The 20717-nt window shown below is 39.9% G+C and overlaps 1 protein-coding gene across 2 annotated transcripts in view; it reads left to right on the forward strand.

The window, feature by feature from the left end:
• Positions 1-20717, forward strand: part of FBXL7 (F-box and leucine rich repeat protein 7) — a 177283-nt gene that overhangs the window by 152199 nt on the left and 4367 nt on the right. For both annotated transcript variants that reach the window (XM_054060465.1, XM_054060466.1), the window contains one exon: positions 17386-17997. In XM_054060465.1, the coding sequence (XP_053916440.1) occupies positions 17386-17997 (612 nt within the window). The remainder of the gene's footprint in view (positions 1-17385; positions 17998-20717) is intronic.

A 20717-nucleotide genomic window follows, 5' to 3' on the forward strand; every position in this document is an offset into this window, starting at 1 on the left:
TGGCCTTGAGAAGAGGAAGCTGAGGGGAGACTTTATCACTGTCTACAACTACCTGAAAGGAAGTTGTAGAGAGATGAGTGTTGGTCATTTCACCCAAGGCACAGGTGATAGGACAAGCGGGAATGGCCTCAAGCTGCACCAAGGGAGGTTTAGATGGAACATTAAGAAAAACTTCACTCAAAGGGTTATCAAGCACTGGCACAGGCTGCCCAGGTAGCTGGTTGAATCACCATCACTGGAGTTATTTAAAAGACAGGTAGATGAAGTGCTTAGGGATGTGATTTGGTAGTAGACAAGTACAGTTGAACTTGATGATTTCAAAGGTCTTTTCCCACCTAGGGATTCTATGATTCTATGAAGGGAGAATTCAGTTAAAACATAGGTAGGACTGTAGTGTAGTCATGCCTCTCATAGGTTAGTACAACTCTTAAGTAGCATTACTCCCAGGAAAGTGAGAAGGACCATTGCCTGGTTGAGTTACAAGGGTGCACTGGACACAGACTGGATGCTGGTTTTTTACGACAAAAAGTAAGAAAAGAGAGAAAGTTCATAGGGTGAAATCCTTTTAGTTTAATTGTGTAATTGGAGTATCTTCGTAAGGAATTTGACACCATTCCTTAGAAGAAAAATGTTTTAAATAATTTATCTAATTGTCTTTAATTTGGTTTCCTAACGATATTAGGTGTATATCATTGAGTTTTCCCTGGTACAGATTTTATAAATTAAAGGTAAGCTTTTCATTGAATCATCTGTGGTTTCCAGTACTTTCCATATTTAGTAAGAAAATTCAGGCCACTGTTTCATTTCTGGCCATCTGTGGTTGTAGTAATCTTCCTGTAGATATAGTCAAATATAGCTATATATGAAAATAATACATATACATATACATATACATATATATATGGAGCTATAATTAGATTATACCAAGGTTGTGATTCCCTGCTGGAGAACCAGAGTCTGAATCAGCTGCAGTCCTTGCCAAGGCAGAACATGATCCCCCAGTGCAGGTGTTCAACATCTCCCTGTTCCTTCACTACATAGCGCTACCAGCGCTCTGCAAATCTGCAGTGAGATCTTAGTTGCTTTTGGAGTTTGTCTACACCTTTTCTAAGCAATGCCTTGTTGCAGCAGGTTAAACAACACTCTTTAATCCCTGGTTTTATTTTTAAACTCTCATGGACACCTGCTATAAGTCAGTTTTCTCATCCTTAAGAATATAACAGAAGCAAACAGCAGTCAATCACAGCCATGTGTTTCAGTAGAGTACTATTCAGTTCGCATAGTTTAAACCAAAATTAGGATCAAAGCTGTTTAATAATGACATGCAATTAATCAATAGTCAATGAACTGCATATTTGGGATCAGTACCAGTAATGCCACAGGTAAACCACAACACTAAATAAATGCTAATAAACATCTGCACATAAACAGCTTTTACTAATCCCCAAAGTTTTAGTCTCTCTTTCACAGGTGCACACAGACACACACACTCTGGTAGCATGTGTGGATTACAGTGTCCCCGTACCCCATCTGGAGGTGCACCCACATCCTGTAGGTGATGTAGGTGCTCTCACCTCGTGGGGCCACATGCTGCTCCCTGCATCTGTTGAGACAGCACCTCCGAGCTCTTATGCACCCCATGAGTTGTGGGCCTCTGCCTGCTGCAGTCTGCCTAAAAGCAAGCAGCTCATGGCATCTGACTGGGAGGCTGCTCTGTCTGGCTGACAGTTTCCTTCCTCTTTAAGGTGACTGGTTGGAGGGTGACGATTTTCTTCCCTTTTAACATGATCAGTTTTGGGAAGCACCCTCAGGTTTTATGCATTTTTTACACAGATACATCATAAACGATTCGCTTGCAATCGTGTCTTAAAGGTGGTGTTATGCAGACCATTTGCCAAGGTTGTACCATGCCATCATTGTGTGCTCCTAGATCTCATTTTGATAACAGCAGTAATCTCATGCTGCTCAGGTAGGTTGTAAAGAGCACCCTCCATCCATAGTTTTGTGTATAGCAAGGCTGCTAAATGCAATTCAAGTGTGATGGGATTTCTTCATGCTCTTGACATTTTGGAGTCTTTCTGTAAACAAAAATCTAAATTCCCTTCAAGGATCAAATAGCTGTTCACAGAAAGGCTGGTGAGCTTATTGCAGTGTACTGCAGGCCGGTGACGCTTTGTTGTATTAGAAGGACTTAAGTGATTTGCCAAAGGAGCGGGTTCTGCCAGCTGTAGTCTCAGCTAAAATAACTTACTCTGCCTGAATTGTTCCCCAGATACAGCTGCACTTGCATAATACTCGTTATACTCAGTAAAGAAGATTCAGTAGCATCACTGAGTGATGCAGATATAAAAAGTAGAGAAGTGATTGATTGGCTGGAGTGTGCCGGAGCCATGGCTCAATCCCAAGGCAAGCAACCCACCTTTGTTTTGGAGGAAGGAAAAGCTGATGTCCATGCTTAACGATCAGCGCTTGTGGGTGGAGGTACTGCGTGCCTCTCTGAAGCATTTTTAAATGTGTGGGTTTCAAATGGCTTCTGGGTATTTTATAACAAAGCATATCATTTGGGAATTTAGGTTTCTCTCCTTCCAAAATTTATGAAATAGAAATTTCTAAATTAACAGAGGCCATTCAACAAAAGCCTTCTGTGACAAATGTTGCCTCAGCAAGGTGCATGTTTGTTACCTTATTTTCAGTGAACTCAAAGTCTTATAAGGTGTTTTCCCTAAAAAACTAGGATGGTAGAAACAAGGTTTTGTTCAGTAAGGGGTGATGTTCCATGTGGGCCTTTTTGACCATTTATATTGTGCTCTAATAATGTAGGCCCTGGGAATAGACACCATGTGGAATATGTAAGCTACTTTCATGCTAGGAGTTTATGCAGTTAAATCACAGCCTGATACTGGCGGAATTCAAACTGCAGGAGCCATGTGTGAACAAGCTCTGTGGAGAGACAAACCACTGATACCTTGTTTTCCATCTCCAGACTGATGTACAGGCATCCCATTTCAGCAGATAGCAAACAAAAGACCTGTTTCATGCTCCTGTGGAGAATTTAACTCCTGAAATTCAAATGGAAGGGCTTTAGTGCTCTAGCACTAGAGAGACCTCTGTAAGGCACAAGCTGCCACGTGCACTCCTATCAGTGAAAATGTCCTGCTTCTGAAGGAGCAATACTTTTGTCGCCTCCATATCCTTCCATGTCCCATATATCAAAACAGCCAATCCAAAATGAACAGGAGGGATGGCTTGTGATGCAGACACTTCTTTCCACAAACTAAAAGGTGATCAGGAATTGGCAACAGATTTCACTGTCTTCCAAACTGGATAAGATATTTAATAGTGAAATCTTCCACATTTTCTACTAGTTCTTGAATCACCCTCAGGGCCACAAAAGTTTTTTTCCTGAATCATGTATAACACCAGTATTATCATTGCTTCTCACATGGCTCATGAGTTCTGTAAATGTAATTAAAATGAAGGATCAAGAAAATGTCACTATAATTGCATTATAGTAGCTTAGCAGCCCAATGTTTGCAATCTCATCTTACTTCTTAATTCAGCATTTCTCATACTTACGCTTTCGCAGTGTCATGTTACTATACATGGTGCATGCTATAAATAGTTACAAATCCAGCATGAGTGGAGTTTAGCTCAGTATAATGAAATGAGGGGAATACTTTCCAGGCAATTACTAATGTAGTAAAGTCTCTTTGCCACAAATAGAACAGAGAGAGTCAACCCAGCAGTGTTTCAGATTTAGCATGGGGTGAGGGGTCTTGGTCCTGTGAGATGCTGACTGCTCTGAACTTGCCGTAGCCACTGGTACTCCACTCATCCAGATGCTGCTGCATCAGCCTCTTAGCTTGTAAATCCAGTAAGCTGGAAAATGTGAAATCACCGCAGGTTTCTAACATATTTCCTAATATAAATTCTTTTTACGTCCTCATTAGAAGTTCTAAAATGTGGCTTTGTGATCTCTTGTTATTGGCTGTGCTCCATGTTGCCAAATTATACTGCAAAATGCTAGAAATACATTTTTATAAATTTCTTTTTTGTTTTAGTCTTTTGCTTGAAGTATTGTGCAATTAAAAAGAAGATGAAGTCATTACTATAATTTGTCCACTGAAACTTCAGTACCTAGTCGAACTGTAGCACAGTGTTAAATGCTTTTTCTAGAACCTGAGGCTCAATACTTGTGCCTTAATTTACATCATACATTCTATAAACACGATCTTATAATCACTTCGCTGCTTAAATATAGTAGCAGTACAACAGTTGGACACTGCTTTGCTCTGTCTAGAACACAACAGAACATAACTTTCGCCCACGCTTTGTGTCAGTCAGTCTAACTTCTAAAGTTGGTCTTGCAAGGTAAAATTTCAGTTGAACTGAGGGCAGTTTGAGTGTGATCACTAGGGCTTCACTGGCAATTTAGTAGTTGAGGTAGTCCTTTTCCACAACCTTAACATTAGAACAATTAGGCTACCAAGAAAACTGTAGCCTCAAGTCTACAGAGAAGGAGAACGTGTGCTACCTTTTCTGCACCATGACTAGCAGTGGAGTATGCTGCCCTTGAGTCCAAAACCTGAGGCTAGTGGATGGTGTCTTTCGTACTCAAGTTGTAAGTTACAGGGATCTTTAGTATATTCATTGTATTATAGGGAAAAAAAAAGAGAGCGTCTGGAGTTTTCAGTGAAACATAGCAGTCTTATGAGCCCACATGTGCAGGATTTAATGTGCTTTTGTGGATCCCGTGCATTGCGGTGAACTTCATCCTCTTTTCTCTCAAAATGGAGAAAGGTCTATATATTAAGAATCAGAAGTACAAAATCTGTAAAAGTATATACTGAAACAACCTTGAAAGAGTTGTAGCAAGAGTATTGCTTTTCAGCATAAAGTGTTTATCTGTGTCAACCTGATGGAAAAGAGTAGCATGGCTTCACTGATGAAAGTAAGCATCGATTACTCACTGTTATTCTGTCCTTCATTTTTCATGCACCATGACAAACTCTTTCAGTAAGAGTTTTACTTCCCTGTTTTAGAAAGTCAAGGATGGCTGACAAATCAGGGCTGGCTAATGATAAAGAGTGGGAAAGTTCTTGGGTCATCTCGTCTAATCAGCAGTCTAAAGCAGAATTTACTTCATAGATTAATTCTTCTATTGTTGTGTTTTGTTCCAGTTTGGTTTTTTTATCTCTCTGCTTCCTAGAAAGCTCTAGATATCAATCCCAACTCACCATCTCAGCAGTCTGTTCCTTGACCTAATTGTGTATTGTGTGATAATTTTTAATCCTCAACTACAATGTTTTCTCTTAGTCTCAAACTTTGCTACTGCTCCTTCTTACATAGCTTATCAAGTCCAGTAACCTTTCCATCACCTCTGTCTTCTATCTATGTACATTGGAGGTAATGGTACATATTACCATATCCATTTTGATCTTTATCTACTCAGGTCAAGATTACTTAACCTTTTCACTCAGATATTGTGAATTAACACATTTATTATGACATTTCATGAGGGTTTGATGTACTTTAATTAGCCACAGTTTTTTCTTTTATGCAAGACCTCAAAGAGAAGAGGCTTCATGAGTTAATTGAATTGGTAATCACAGAATAACTGAATTTAGAAGGGACCTCTGGAGATTGTCCGACCTCTGGCTCAAAGCAGGGCTGAATACAGCATGTTGCCCAGGACATTGTCTTCAAGGATGGAGACTCCACACCTCTCTGGACAACCTGATCCCGTGCTTGTCATAGTTCTTGCTTTGAATAACTCTTTCTCTGAATGCATAGATGTAAGCATCACATTTTCTGCATATTGAATTTGATTTAATGAAATCAAAATGACATGAAAATAATTGGTGAATAATTTGTTTATCTCACTTCAGTAAATTGAAATAATAATGAATTGAAAAGGAATAATTACATTCCATTGATATTTTATGCACGAGGCAATTATTTATCATGGCTTTCAGTAGTCTGGGAAGTTATTGAAGTTACCATAAATACAGAGTGCTAAATTCTTGATTTACTTGCATGTATGTACTTCTAATACTCCTCAAATGTCAGAACACCATACGCTATTGTGTATAAATCACAGTTTGCAGTTTGCAATTTATACATCACAAGTCCCACAGCAAGTGGGACCTCAGAGGGCAGGGCTGGTTTTTAGAAGATGGCACTGCTTTTGCAGTTGTAAGTAGCACCAGGTTTGACACAGCCTGACACTGCTTCACACTAGTGCTCAGGAATCCACATAACTTGGGCTTGAGCCAGTTATGTTTTGTAGTAGAAGAAAGCTGCCAGTGGCCACATCTCTTTCCCAGATTAACTCCCAGATTTCTTATAAACAAAATTTTAATCCTCGTGGTGCTAAATAAGCACTGTGTGTTTGCTCAGTGCGTCATTGTATGAATGTTGCGTGTGTTTGTAACAGAAGAGGAGACTGCTGACTGTCACTCGAGGGCTCTTATAACGTGGAGTGTTTGTTATGAAAAATCCTGTTTATGTGTCTTTGTTAGAGAGTTGTTGGATAAATTCAATCGTGATGGTATCCTGGGTTTCTGTTTTGGAGGCCTACATTTCTTTTCTTTCATCCTCTCTAGAGTGTTTCTCTCACTCAGCTCCCAAAGGCAATTTGCGGGGGAAACCGGCTTTGGCCAGCTTTTTACTGAATTTATTCCTTTGTCTGTAAAGGTAGTGGTAGCATTGGGGATTTGTAAGAAATGTAAAACTGTGGATTAAGTGATTTTTTTTCTAACATTCCTTCAAAAAGCCCTGGAGACCAGCTTTGCTTTCTCAATTTGGCCATGTGTCAAAAGGGAGGAGGGATGCAGTCCTAGAAATCAGGCATTTGCCCACAAAATGAGAGAATGGTTGCCAATATGTTAGCAAGTGTTTTTCAAAGAATCTCATTCCTGGGAAAGAAAATAAACTTTGGAAACTGAAGTGTAAATGGACCTGAGCTGATCCAGTGCAGGTGTTGTAGGTCAGCCTTCAGTTACGCTTTGTACAATTCCGCTGATTTCCCGTAATCTGTGGCTATCCTGTAGACACAGGCAGGGCTCTAGATGGAATCCCTCTTAGTCTGCAAATGCATGAGTCTAGGAGTAAAAATTTCTGATTGTAAAGTCTGGAAAACACTTACTGGCTTGGTGTAATTCCCCTACACCCTGGGAGTGCGCAATGACATGGTAACTAATTGGGGAGTTCTTACAAAGCAGGGCTGTGCTCCCTATTCTATTAGCAGCATTTTTTCTGTTGTTTCATTATCACTGTATTCCTGATAATTTAGCTGGTAGAAGGATACATCATCTGCTTTAAAGTACAACTCCTCAGCTGAAACATGAGGGCACTTAAAGATGTCTCACAGGACAATCCAGAAGGAGTGGCAGAACCAAACTGAGTAGGGATTGGCTTTACCTTCTTACTTGGTTTGGGGAGGTTTTCTTTTTGTTTTTTTGTTTGCTTTTTTTTTTTCTATCTAGAGGTCTGTGTTTTTAATCTTGTGCTGTGCATAACTCTATTCCATAGTTTGAAGGGTTGTCTCTTCCCAGATTAGCAGCAAAGCCCCTGTCTACAAAGCCTGAATATATTTTAGGAAGGATATTTGGACTATTCTAATTTACATCAATTTAATGAATTTTTAGCATCTGAACTTGACTGTTAAGAGAGGAGCACAACTTCATGGCTTTAAATCTCTTGCTGCTGTCTTTCCACTGTTTAGCTTATTGCTTACCGTTTATTTCTTCAGTTTTAGAGGTCACATCCTGGATCCTCTGTTGATTTGAAAGTCAGTCAACAGAGTTGTGCACTTTTAAAAGGCCAGTGCTTTATCATGAAAAACAGTGTTCCTTTACATGAATAATTCACTTTTGGTGAGTATGCTGGAAACAGTCGTTCGTCAGGGAATTATTTGTCTGCTGCAGGGTTTGCTACCAACTGGGTGCAAGTTATCTTGATTACACAACAAAGTCATTACATTGTCAGCTTGCCCCAGAGGCAAGCATTCCTCTGTTTTGTGTATCATTTTCCATTTAGAGCAATGCATATCTACCAGAACTACATTTCTGGGTTCTGCAGATCCTCTTGGTTTTCATCCGTGTGAACAACAGGGGATTTTGAAAATGTTTCCCTCACATAAATTTATATCTAACAACTTATCTTGAAGTTCTATAACAGTGTAATCTGATACATATTTTATTCTAAATTCTTCCATTTTTGAGAGGTGGAATAGTGGAACAGTTGCAAACTGACTGTAGCAACTGACTAGATTTCTGCATTCTGAAGTTGGGAGCCACTAAGTATTTGTTCCAGTTTTCTATATAAATTGCAGACATACATTTACATCAACTCAAAATTCATGTCTGCCTATAATTCAAAGACAGAGTAGGATCTATTTTCCCCAGCTCGGTGTCACTCTAAACAGCTGATTCTGGCCATGTATAGCTTGAAAGCCAGTATTAAGTAATGCACGCACATCTTACCTATATTTGTGTAAAGTAGTTTTTAAATTAAAAATAAAGACCAATGCATCAGAAAGTGGAATATGGAAATGTAAATGTTGCCTAGTCAGCCACAGAAGTGTTTTACCTGACAAAATTTTGACTCTGGGGTACGTCAAAGTAAGTCAAAGAACAGGCAGAACATACTTGCTAGCCTGTTTCATGGGACCAAGTCATTCTCTGGATGAATTAGAAAGGCTTTTTTATATTCACTAGAATGGAGTTCTCAGGTTAGTTAAGACTTTCTAACAGCTTGTTAGGTGGAGAGAGAGAAAGAGTGAGAGGATGGCAGGATTTTTAGTATGACTTTGAAATAAGCAAACTTACTATCTTTTGGTCATCTTATTTATTTTAAAGATATATATAGAAGTATATAGAAGGTGCTTATATATAAGCATCTTGTAAATGCTTATTTTCATTTTAACCACAATTGTTTTGCGCATTTCAAAGCAATGTATTGAACAGCAAAGGACTGGATCCCTATAGGTGTGGTAATCTTGAAAATGGGGGACAGTGAAATGCAACATGTCCCATCCCTTTATAATCCAGTCCTGAGAGAGCAGAAGGGCACAGAATGCCTCTCCTCTATATGGTATTGATTAGATTCAGAGGTGGCAACTTGGGGTTTGGAGGAGGTGGATCGGTGTTTCTTCACCAGCCAGTGTGTTTGTCTGTCTACACTAGCATTTGCATTTGGGTCTGAAGCTCACTTTTGAAATTCCTTTCCGCTTAGTCGCTGCTTGCCATGCTTTAGTTATCACCACAAAGTGTATGAACCCAGGTTACACAGATTTCAGTAAAACTAAAGTAAAAATTTGTCCTGGCCAGATACCTAAAGCACCAGAGGCAATTCCTAGTGAGCATTCAGGTTTGGGTATGAAATTAAACATCATCCAAAAGTTAACACCCATTTCCCAGGCCTGTGGATGTCTAGTTTTCACCATTAACAGTTTTGCTCCACAAATGATCTCCTTCTGCGCTGCTAATATACACATAAACTAGCTCAACTAGAGGAGTTCCCTGGCATACCACAAGGAGGTGGGAGACCATCTGACCTGAAAGGGTTTAAGAAGAGCTTGTACTTAAATGTGCATGGAATTTAGTTTGGGGATAGATTTTTACTGAACATGGGGAAAACACACAACCCGATCTCTCTCTATGTGGTTTCCCAGCAATGATACACTGACAAGCCCTTCCTCAAAACTGATCTGCTAGTATCATCAATGGTACTAATGGCAAATTGACATGCTCCAACTTCATAAATTTATAAGTTGACTGCTTTTCTTTTTTTGCTCCCCCCCCCCAGTCTTCATATTTTTAGCTCTGTTCAAAAATATGGGGATAAAATTAATTCTTGCCAAGTGGCAGGGGACAAAGTCATTATGGGGGAAATTAATTCCAGCTTTTGACAAATACACTGCAAGGAAGAATTATTTGCTTAATAAAACTATAACAATTACTTCACTTGCAGTGCTGTTTGCCTTTAAGCATCTAGTGTGACTATGCCAGGAATGCAAGATCAGGTCTCCAAATGTATGTGGAGGAGTTTATAGGCTATAGAAAGCTGGAGCTCAACATCACAGGGAAGTTATATCAGTATAATCCAAGGTGTAAAATGTCACACAGAAACTACTATAAAATGGCTTCACATTTAAGTTAACATGTCCCTCTTCCACACGGTCTTGTAACAAAGTCTCTAGTCTTGTACAATAGGTACAGTTTCTTATTACATTCTATGGAAGATTTTTTAAAAACTATAAAAGTTTATTTTAAGTTCTGTGGCACCATTCTTTCCAGGAGCATGTGGATGCAATTACTTCATGAGATCCAAGGCTGTTCATTCTCACACTGAAAAATCAAATTTTGTCACAGGTCTTTACTCTCAAAAAAGAGATTTGCAGGGCCTGCAAGATCTCAAGAAATAAGTTTTCATCTTTACTGAAGTGTTTTTGTTCCCTTGATCTTACTTTTCTTAAGTTTTCAGTCTGTTTCTGTGTGTTGGTAAGAATAATTTGTCTGGTGAGTGGAAGCCAGTAACTGTAACCTACCTCAGGTTTAGACTTTTGCATGTCCATATTGGAAACAAGCTGGTGAAATATGAACTAAATCAAATCATGAGAATTGTCTGACACCAAAAAAAAAAAAAAAAAAAAAAACAAAAAAAAACAAGACTAACCCTATTGCTTGGGAAACAAGAGTGGGAGGTGAGAGACAAAGAAATTGTTAAAGAACATGTTCTAACCTGTCACAGTGAGGCAAGGCTCAACTTGATCATTCAGTACAAGTGGTTGTGTGTTCAAGCGTTTTCTTACCCTTGGTCAGAAAATTTCATTGTGCAAGAATTAACGGTAAGTTTACATCAAAATAATAGACCAGCCCACAACACTTTGTCTGCAAAGTAGTTTTTAGCTAATAATAACATCACTGTGCTTTAGCACCCACCGTTTGCCATACCTGACTCCCTATGGTTTCTGCCTCCTGCCAAAGATCAAGTCAGTACTCAAAGGAACACATTTTTTGTTGGTAGAAGATGTGAAAGCAAAAACAGAGATACTCAACATCCTTTCAGAAAATTAGCTGTGGAATTGCTTTGAATGTTGGCAGCATCATATGCAGCTGTGTGTCAATTCAGAAGGGAATGATTCTGAAGGTGATTGCAGTTGATTTTCTTAGTTTGTGAAATAGAAAGGGTGGCAGGCACAGTCTTGGGAGTTATTTTGTGTCAGAGCTCCTGGTATGTTGCATAGTTATCATTGAGTATTTGTCAACTGCGATGATGTGTCAAGAGGTCCCTTTAGGGATCTGCCCTGCTGTACCCTACAGTATTTGTTACTAGGTTGCTAAATTTTTCCATCCCACTGCAGAAGCCGTCTGTTCAAATTGAACTGAGGCAGAAAACTACCAATATGCAGAGGAGTGGGCTAAAATTTATGACAGTGAACCTGCAGTATGTTTTTAAAACCGATAATGAACACAATTTGAGAAGGTTGCTCAGTACTTAAAATGCTCTTTAAAAAAAGACAGAAGATTAAGGACAGAGAAAACATACCACTTCCCTAGAGACAGGTGTGGGGAAGGTGAATAGCTTATATGAACATAGATGAAGAAAATAAACAGCCAGGCAGCTGTATGGTACATGGCAATCTGGGCAATACATCGAATCACATGCTGAATGCATCATCCTTCTGACATCTATCTGGAAGGTTGATAATATGGTTTCCATTAAATATAGGTGGGAACAACTCCATTTTAGCTGGTGAGGGGCAGTGGTGTGCAGTGCTCAGTTTGGAGCATTGTGCTTTAAGAGAAATACACAGTTTTTTTGGAGAAAACATGAAGGAGAAACTTGAAGAAACTGTGAATATTAGTAATGTGACTAGGAAGAAAGGGCTGAAGCTTGAGCAAATGCATTTGAGAAAGCTTTGCAGCAAGAGTGGAGACTTCTCGTTCTTCACAATCACTAGGAGAAGAACAAGAAACAGCTTCATGTATGAATTGGGGAAGAGGAAAAACTTTTCAATGTGATACGGTGACAACACTGGAATAGGCACATCAGTGAGCTCAGTAATAGCTGTCCCTGGAAATTAAGAACAGGACGGGTGTACATTAAAGATGTTTTAAGTGTACTTGATGTACTTGGAGAGAGAGGAGAGAGCTCATCCAACACTGTTTCTCATTCTGTACATTCTTAAATGTAAAAGATTGCAAAATCACGTAGGTATTTCTGCGAAGCAGCCCTTTCCCTCTGACATTCTTGACCACTGCACCCCTGTGTAAGTTTGCACAGGGAGTTTTGTTCCAGATGCCCCTTTGCACTCATGGGTTCTCCTGTTCCTCCTTGCCTCCTGGAGCTGGAAGCAACCAAGGTCAATAGGGTAGCTTAGCCTGAGAGAAGCACTTGAGATTGTTTGTGATGTGGAAGACACTCTTCTGTCAGTATCACTTTTTTGGGGACTTCACTTGTGCCCAATGCCTTAGAAAGCAGATGGCACTGTTGTAGCTTGCTCTCCTAGATAACTCCTTTTTCTAATTTCCTCTAAGGGCTCGCAGTTGTATTTGACATCTGTCTGTCAGATTCACAAGTCTCTCCCTGAATTAGCTCGCAATGTTGTCCCTGTAGAAGCCTGTCAGCGGCTTCTGTTCCCCTTTGCACAGTGGACTGTAGCTGGTACAGCCATTAAGATCCCACTTTCCCCAGTCTCTATAAAAGTAGTAGCTCCTTGGCATGTGCAAAGTTGACAGTATCATGGTGAAAATGTGAAGTCTATGCCCACGTTGCACCTAGTAAAATATGTAATACCTATGCAACACTCTTTCTGTACTGCACATAAATGCGTCTTCCACACTTTGTTTTGCATCAATTTTTTTACAAAAATGCCAATTGTGTTTTATTTTTCTGAGCTACACTGGCTTTTCAGAGCCCAAACTTATCTTTTTTTTATTCTCGTCTTAGTGTTAGTAAAATCCTCAGTGGTGACAGCAGACCAACCTGAGGGATCCTTTTTTTAATGTGAGGAGCTTGGTATAGGATTCACTTTGAGAAAGGCACACCTGCAGTACCTTAGTGGGGAGCACAGTTGAATGGAGTCACTCTTTAAGGATGGAAAATGGTTCAATCTTTAGAAGTCCATGCTGGGATTAGGACAAGTGTACTGTGGTAGCATGCATTGCTGGACTGATGAAAATACAACATTGTTTTCTCTCTCTGGTTCTGAAATTGGAGAAGGCATATTGCTGTCAGTGCCAGAAGGAACAGAGACTATATCTTGGTTTAAATCATATATGTTTAAAGGCTCCTTATCCCATATGTATGTATTAATTATGAAACAAACTGGGGCGAAGAAGAGGGAAGGGAAATCCTTTGAAATAAACCAGATTCCTAATGGAATAAGAAAACTCCCTCCAGTGCATTCTCTCCCTCTGTGTCAGCTTTTATAGTTCTGTTCCTGGCATGCATCTTTTGAGATTTCTGTAAAGACTGTTAAGAAACATTTTTTCTTACATCAACAATTTTCAGAGCCTGAGCAAAGCTTTAATAAAAGTATCTTTCACAGAACATTGGTAATCAGGGAGGGAAAGAGGCAAAAGAGGTGGTAGAGAGAGAAACACAGGGCTTCTTTATAATTTGTTTTTTAATTTCTAAAATCACAAAAGTGTAAAGCTGCAATTCAGGCTAGTAAACAATTCGGGGGTTTTTTCAGGAAAAGAAATGCTGGTATAGGGCATGTGTGTGGGAAGAAATGTATCGAGAACTTCAGTCAGTAACTTCATTTACACTTGCAGGGTTGCATTTATGAATGTCACACCCTGATTAAGTTACCCTGTCTCAGACTGACTCAGACCGTTAACTAGCACTCAGGAAATGGTGAAGAACAAAATTTAAAAGAAACCTTTAGAGGTTCAGATATTGCTATGGGAAGCCACTCCCAACAACACTTGAAAAGCCTGGAAAAGGTGTAAACGCAGTAAACTAAGTGTTTTGCTAAAGCTTCAAATACTAGCAAAATGATTACCAAGTTTTTACTGGCAAAAAAGCTTCTGGACTCACCTGCTATTTTTTTCTTTTCCTCTTAGGAGTGTACAATGAACAGTAACCAGGAATACCTCTGTACAAAGTTCAGCTGAGCTACCAGAAAAATTCCTGTATGAGAGCATATTGCATTACAAGCTCAGCAGACCAGTAATGCTCTCTCGACTCTCTTGTTTAAGCGTAATGACAACACAACAGTCTTTTTCCAAAATACTTTGGAGTAGGGAGACAGAGTGCGTGTGTATATATATGTATGTATGTGTTTGGAACTCCATGCCCTAAAGGTGGAGGGAGTTTCAAATCACGTACCTTCAGGATTGAAAGTAAAGGAAATACAGGACACACATCTGGAACTACTATACTAATCAGAGAATTAAGGAAGCACGAAGAAAGCACAGAGCATACCCATAAAATAGAAGGTCAAGCCTTTTTTAGCTCAAGGTCTAAGTTAAAAAACGTATTTTGGTAAGACATTACACACGCATGTCTAAGGTATTGATCATTCACAGAGTGCCCAGGAGTGGGGAAGGAATGCCACGTTTGATCCAAAAGGAGCGGAGATGAGCCATGTTAGCTTGTTGCTTTGATCACTAGAGGAAGGGATGGAATCATGGAGTATTAAATGCTTTTTTATACTTAATTAGGAATAGAGAGTAGGGAAGAATGTAACCTTGCAGAGATGTTTAGGTGTTTTCAACAATAACTGCTTGAAATTATATGTTTTCAAAATATGCTGGTAGACTGTCTTACAGGAGGTAATCATTCCCACTGTATTAAAAATCGTTTATAGCAGATGTTAAAAATTAAACTTTTCGCTTTTGGTTTTAGTTCCGTCTGTTTTGCTGTGTAGACAAAAGTGTTGGTTCTTTAAGTTTTATTTGTATCATTTTATTTTCCCTTTTTGTGCTAATATATGTAAAAAAAACCCTAACAAACAACAAGCAAAAAGCCCAAAGCAAATGAAAAAGGAGAGGAACTCACAATATGAAATATATGTAGTAGTAGAAGATACATCCAGCAGTTCAAAGAAAATGTATATTCTTTTGTATTAGAAGCATTCTCTTATTATTTCAAGAAAAGAGCAAAAAGCAAAGGCTCCAAGCCTGACATTTCTTATGCACATGTGTAACTTCAGGCACTGTCATTGGTTTTGGTGGTAATGTTGGAGAGGTCAAACATATGGTTAGTCCTTGCAAAAATTAATCTGGGGGACTGTTGCTTAAGTGGTCTTTGGAGTCAGTGCTTGTCTGCAGGAGCCTGGCTGCTGCTGGTGGTTTGGGTGTTGGTTTTTTTCCAGCTGTAAATCTCATTTTTGAAATACCAGAGTATGCCAGACACTCCTCAATGGAATTAATTGCAATAGCTGACGAAGGGGCATGAGGAGGTCTCAAAGGAGAGCAGAGTGTCTGCAGAACTCACTCGAAGTTAAGATATGGTTCTTGCTCAAAATACACAAATCACTGGGTTAGGTCCACCTAGCTATAGCATTGACTCAGAAGACCTGAAGAAAAAGTTTTTCCTGTCATTTGTTTAAATACTGTTTCTGTTTAAGTAAAACAAGATACAGAAAATGAAGGGGCAAGGAAATGGATAATGTAGGTTTTTTCTTCACAGTGTGAGGTGGTGATTTTGACCTCTCTCTAGGTGAACCTGATGATCATAGGCAAGGTGCTGGACTTTGTGTCTTGGACTTTTGGGTGCTTTAGCTAAACAGTTGTGTCTCTCTCCCTTGCAAATAATGCTGTGAAAATGCAGGCCTCTGGTTTGCTATTGTTGTAACTAGTGAGATCAGAGCATGTTTGCACTGGGCTAAGTAAAAGCTTGTTGGGGAATTTGATGTGTATTTCACTGATCAAATTCATAGAAAATGTACTTTATTTTAAAACTCTGCCTAAACTCAGGTTTCAGAAGGTTTGTTGAATGCAGTTTTGGCTTTACCCTGATTAGTCCATATCCATGCTGTCACAGTCACAGAGCTGTAGAGTCAGTGTTTCTCAAGTAGATGGCTTTGCATGCTTCCATGAAATGTCTGAAAACTGAAGTTATAGCAGATGAGATGTGGAGGAAAGCTTGGTGTCCTGAAACCATTGTTCTCACTCCATTTGTGATATTTTTTTATTCTACTGGGCACTTAACTATCGTTCCTGTATTCATCTTTGGATGGTGCTTTCCTTCATGAAGAATTTCTGTTGAATTCTATACTGAGAGGTTGGAGATGGAAGGAGTCTACTCAGCAGCAGCATTCATCTCATACAGTGGTTGCATATATACTGCTGATATATCTCAGGATCTCTAAATGTATTGCCCATAGAATTTTCTTGACTATCAAAATTATATCCTAGTTGTTTTCCACTCTTCTGCGTGCTTTGCTTGAAAAGCTAGGAGCAGGGGTGGAAATGACTTGTAGGCAGCGATGTCAGCATGGGAGGAAAAGACTTGTAGGGTTTGGGAGGGAGGAACAGGGGGACGGCAGTGACAACTGTTTCTAGTATAACAATTAGCCCTAACAAAAAGCATGTAAATGTTGTGCAGCAGCTCTGTAACAAGTTTCCAGGCATGCTGTTTCTTCACTACTTACTTTTCTAGGCTTGTGTTTTCAAATCCAACTGAAGTTCACTTCAGTCAGTTGGAAAGGAGTGCTTTGTGCATGCACATGAAGAAGCACAGCCAACCACCCTTCAAAAGCTAGTCGCTGTGCTCTTGGCTGATCTGCTGAGTCCAATTTGCATGACTGAAAAATGAACTTTTTTAATGACAAAATGCAAATAAGCATACAGGGTTTTGCTTTTCTCGTTTGCCCGTCTCTGATGAAGGAAGTAGCACTTGCCTTTTGCACTCCTCTTTGGGCTCTCACTGAACAGCTAAAGGAGCTGAGAAGTGAAAGACCACAGTATTCCTCCCCTAAAAGCTCACAGCTGCCTAGGAAGTACCAAAGTTTATGGGCAGTTACTCCCTGTCAAAAAAGTGTGTCACTTAAATGTACTAATTTCTTGCAGTGTTTAGTTGGGAGTATGAAGAACTAAAATCCCTGGGCTTCCACTGCTGTCTCCTCTTTGTTACAGGGCTCGGACCCACAAACCTTCCTTTGCTAGCATGGCTTTGACCATGCAGCTAGGACTGCAACTCTGTCAGATCCCCAACACTAGGGTGAACAGTGTTTTCAGAGTATATTCTAAGATAAATTTTGTAATATGTATTTCTTCACTCTCACTGGTAAAAATGACTGCGTAAACCCCAACAAACCATGAAGCCCATCATACTCCATTAAAAATGGGCTAGCAGGGTGCTGCCCTGCACAAAGAGCTTTGTCTCTACCCACTGCTTAATGAAATCGTATGTTTTGTCTTCCAGACTCTGACCTGAGCATGCGGACACTCAGCACACCCAGTCCAGCATTAATATTTCCACCAAATTCCCCCGGCTTCCAAAATGGCAGAGGGTCGTCAACGTCTTCATCCTCAGTCACTGGGGAAACTGTTGCCATGGTCCACTCACCACCTCCAACCCGTCTTACTCATCCTCTCATCCGGTTGGCATCCAAGCACCAGAAGGAGCAGGCCAACATAGACCGGCTACCTGACCACTCCATGGTCCAGATATTCTCCTTTCTGCCCACCAACCAGCTGTGCCGCTGTGCCCGTGTGTGCCGCCGCTGGTATAACCTTGCCTGGGACCCCCGACTTTGGAGGACTATTCGCCTGACTGGCGAGACAATCAACGTAGACAGGGCTCTTAAAGTGCTGACCCGAAGGCTTTGTCAGGATACACCCAACGTATGTCTCATGTTGGAGACAGTAATTGTTAGTGGCTGCAGGCGGCTCACGGACAGAGGACTCTACACCATTGCCCAGTGCTGTCCAGAACTGAGAAGGCTGGAAGTGTCTGGCTGTTACAATATCTCCAATGAGGCGGTCTTTGATGTTGTGTCACTGTGCCCAAACCTGGAACACCTAGATGTGTCAGGTAACAGAAAATATTTCAATATGGTTACCTCTGGTAACCACAACTGCACACTTTCTCTTTCTGTGTTGTCTTTTGAAGAAGGAGTGCCAGTCTCCTAACGCTGTACTGGTGAGACAGGCACCACTAGAATCTTAATGCCCCAGATACCAGCAGCACCTCTTGAGCAGCCAGGCCTCCTCTGAAGGAGACGAGCTAGCAGTGAAGACCTAGTTAGTCAGGTAGCAAAAGTACTTATTGTTCACACAAAGCACCCTTACAAGGGCCCACATTGCAGTCAGTGTTACATCATATGGCTAAGGCTGGTTACTTAACCAAAATTTGTTTTTATATATATGATTTTTATATATGTTTTATATATAATTACATAAAAATATATATATAATGCATATATCTGTATTCTGATAAGTGACTTGAGGAGGAGCTTAGATTCAATGCTTTTGTCTAGGTATAGATATCAATTGTCATCCCTAGCTAAGCTTCCAGATCCCCTTTTTTCCATTGCTATTTTAACCAGACTTCACTAGCTTGGACTTTTTTTATTTTTTAATTGTATATATATTTGCTTAGTTGCTTTGTCATTTTCTTTTCACCCAGTTACAAGGTATCACTGCAGTTGTTGGGATCAGCAGAGATGTTTTGGATAATTTTCTTTAGACCTGCTCTGGGGAGACAAGATGTTTTTTCCCCAAGGTCAGCCACACAGAATTTCCTCTCTGCAAATAGGTTGGCACTTAATGGAAATGATGTAGCCAAGCACAGCACTGAAGCAAACTTGATGTTCAATTCTTATTTTGTGATCTCACTTGTTATCAGTCTAATATTGTTATGAAACAGCCAGACCAGATTTGCTATTGCAAAAGTACTAATGGTAACAAGCAGAGTGAAGTGGGGTAGGAAGCAATGCTATTGGGTCACTAGTACCCAGGTAAACTGATTTTTCCAAGGCTTCCCATCTGGCGTAGACTAATTTCCTTTCTTTTTTTTCTGCCTTTTACTTATTTCACTGATTTTTCCAACTCTTTCACCTAATATTCCTAGGAAGGCAGAATGTCATCGAAGGCATAAAACCAAACGGCAACAAATCAGAATAATTCACTTTTTGTGATTGCTCTCTGCATTTTCCAGGTAATAAGAAGTCTGTGTGGGACACTGTGGGAGTCCTATCCCATAGACTCTGTTCACAATGACCTTGCATATGAATTCCTTATTGTCAGTACATAATGACCTAAATTCTGGATTGCTAACCACACATTCAGGTTAAAGTATCTCCAAAACAGGAGGTAAATGCATGCACCTCTGTGATTTAGATTACATATTATCAACTACATTTAGTTACATATCATCTTAGAAGCTGGCTGTATCCTTGGCATATTTATGCTTTTCTTGCCACATCCTCTAGGGTGATATAGAGGGTTGAGTGGCTCAAATATCCTGGGCCTGGAGAGACAGGACAAATAGAATTACTGAGCTGAGGCTGAACTGGTTTGACGCACCAGTCTGTTAAGCCAGCACCGTGAGTGCACTTGGAGACTTTCCATGTAGGTGGCTGAAAATGCTTTGGCCCACACATCCTACTGATAGATACGCTATGGATCGAAGGTGACTTTTTCAAAAGCAAGGGAAACTGTAAGATTACGCCAGGTCTTGAGATAGGTTCTTTTGGGGGTCTGTCTTCTTTCATGGTTTCCCCAAGCTTGTTACGTTCATACCTAGAAGACAGTATTTGTCTCTAGGAGGTCATGAGTTTAGTCAAAAGTATGTGGAGGGTGAGTAAAATGCCTGCCTTCCTTGAATTCTGCCTCATCGATGGGACAGGAAAGTAATTTTAATCTTACATTTTTCAAAGTTGTCCTTTCTTTTTGGAGCAGGTGAGGGAAAAATCATGATTTTGAACTTGCTCAGAAATCAGGATGTTTGGACTCAGACAACTTTTCCTGCATGTGCCTGCATATGAATTGAGGATAATTGATCTCTGGAGTCCTGTTTTGAGTCCACTTCTTTCATTCTGATGTGGATAATTTTGGAGGATGTTTTGGAAGCAGGATTCCGTTTTCCACTCCTTCTGTCTATAGTTAGGAGGACAAGGCTTGCACCTACACACTCAAGCAATTCTCAGGACTGAAGTCGTTCATTTGTTTGGTTTCACACTGAGCAAGAGAAATTGGGTACATGTGCTGAGGGATAATGCTATGCTTGTAGCTAGTTAATTAAAACACAGTTCACAGTTGTACCTCTAGTTGAATCCCTCTCCCCCTTGGATGGTTACTTGGCAGCAATAACGTATCAAAATCTTTAATGTCAAAACCAGATGTTCATATTAACTTCCAGAGTTTTCCACAATGTAAGTTCTGTCACTCTCAGCGTCCACTTTGTGAGCAGGTGTGAGATATCTCTAGAAGTTGGTTGAGCTTGACTGCAAGTTATTATCTAACACACTAGCCAACATTTTTTTCAATCTGTTTGGAAGGTTTTCCTCCCTTTTAAAAATCAGTTATACTTATTTTATGGAAAATTCTGTTACAAGAGCTTGGGAAAAATTGTTGCAGACCCAGGAACCTGTCATTTTGCCTAAAATTCGGGCAGTTCTATATCAACATGGACTCTTTTTTTCCATTAAACCATTTTGAATATCCATCCCATGAAATATTTTACAGTGTAGCCAAAGGAACTAGATAAAGCAATATTGAGCTTATCAAAACAGTGATCACACACTGATGTAT

The sequence above is a fragment of the Cuculus canorus genome, chromosome 2 (genome assembly GCF_017976375.1).
Source record: "Cuculus canorus isolate bCucCan1 chromosome 2, bCucCan1.pri, whole genome shotgun sequence".
Lineage (NCBI taxonomy): Eukaryota > Metazoa > Chordata > Aves > Cuculiformes > Cuculidae > Cuculus > Cuculus canorus.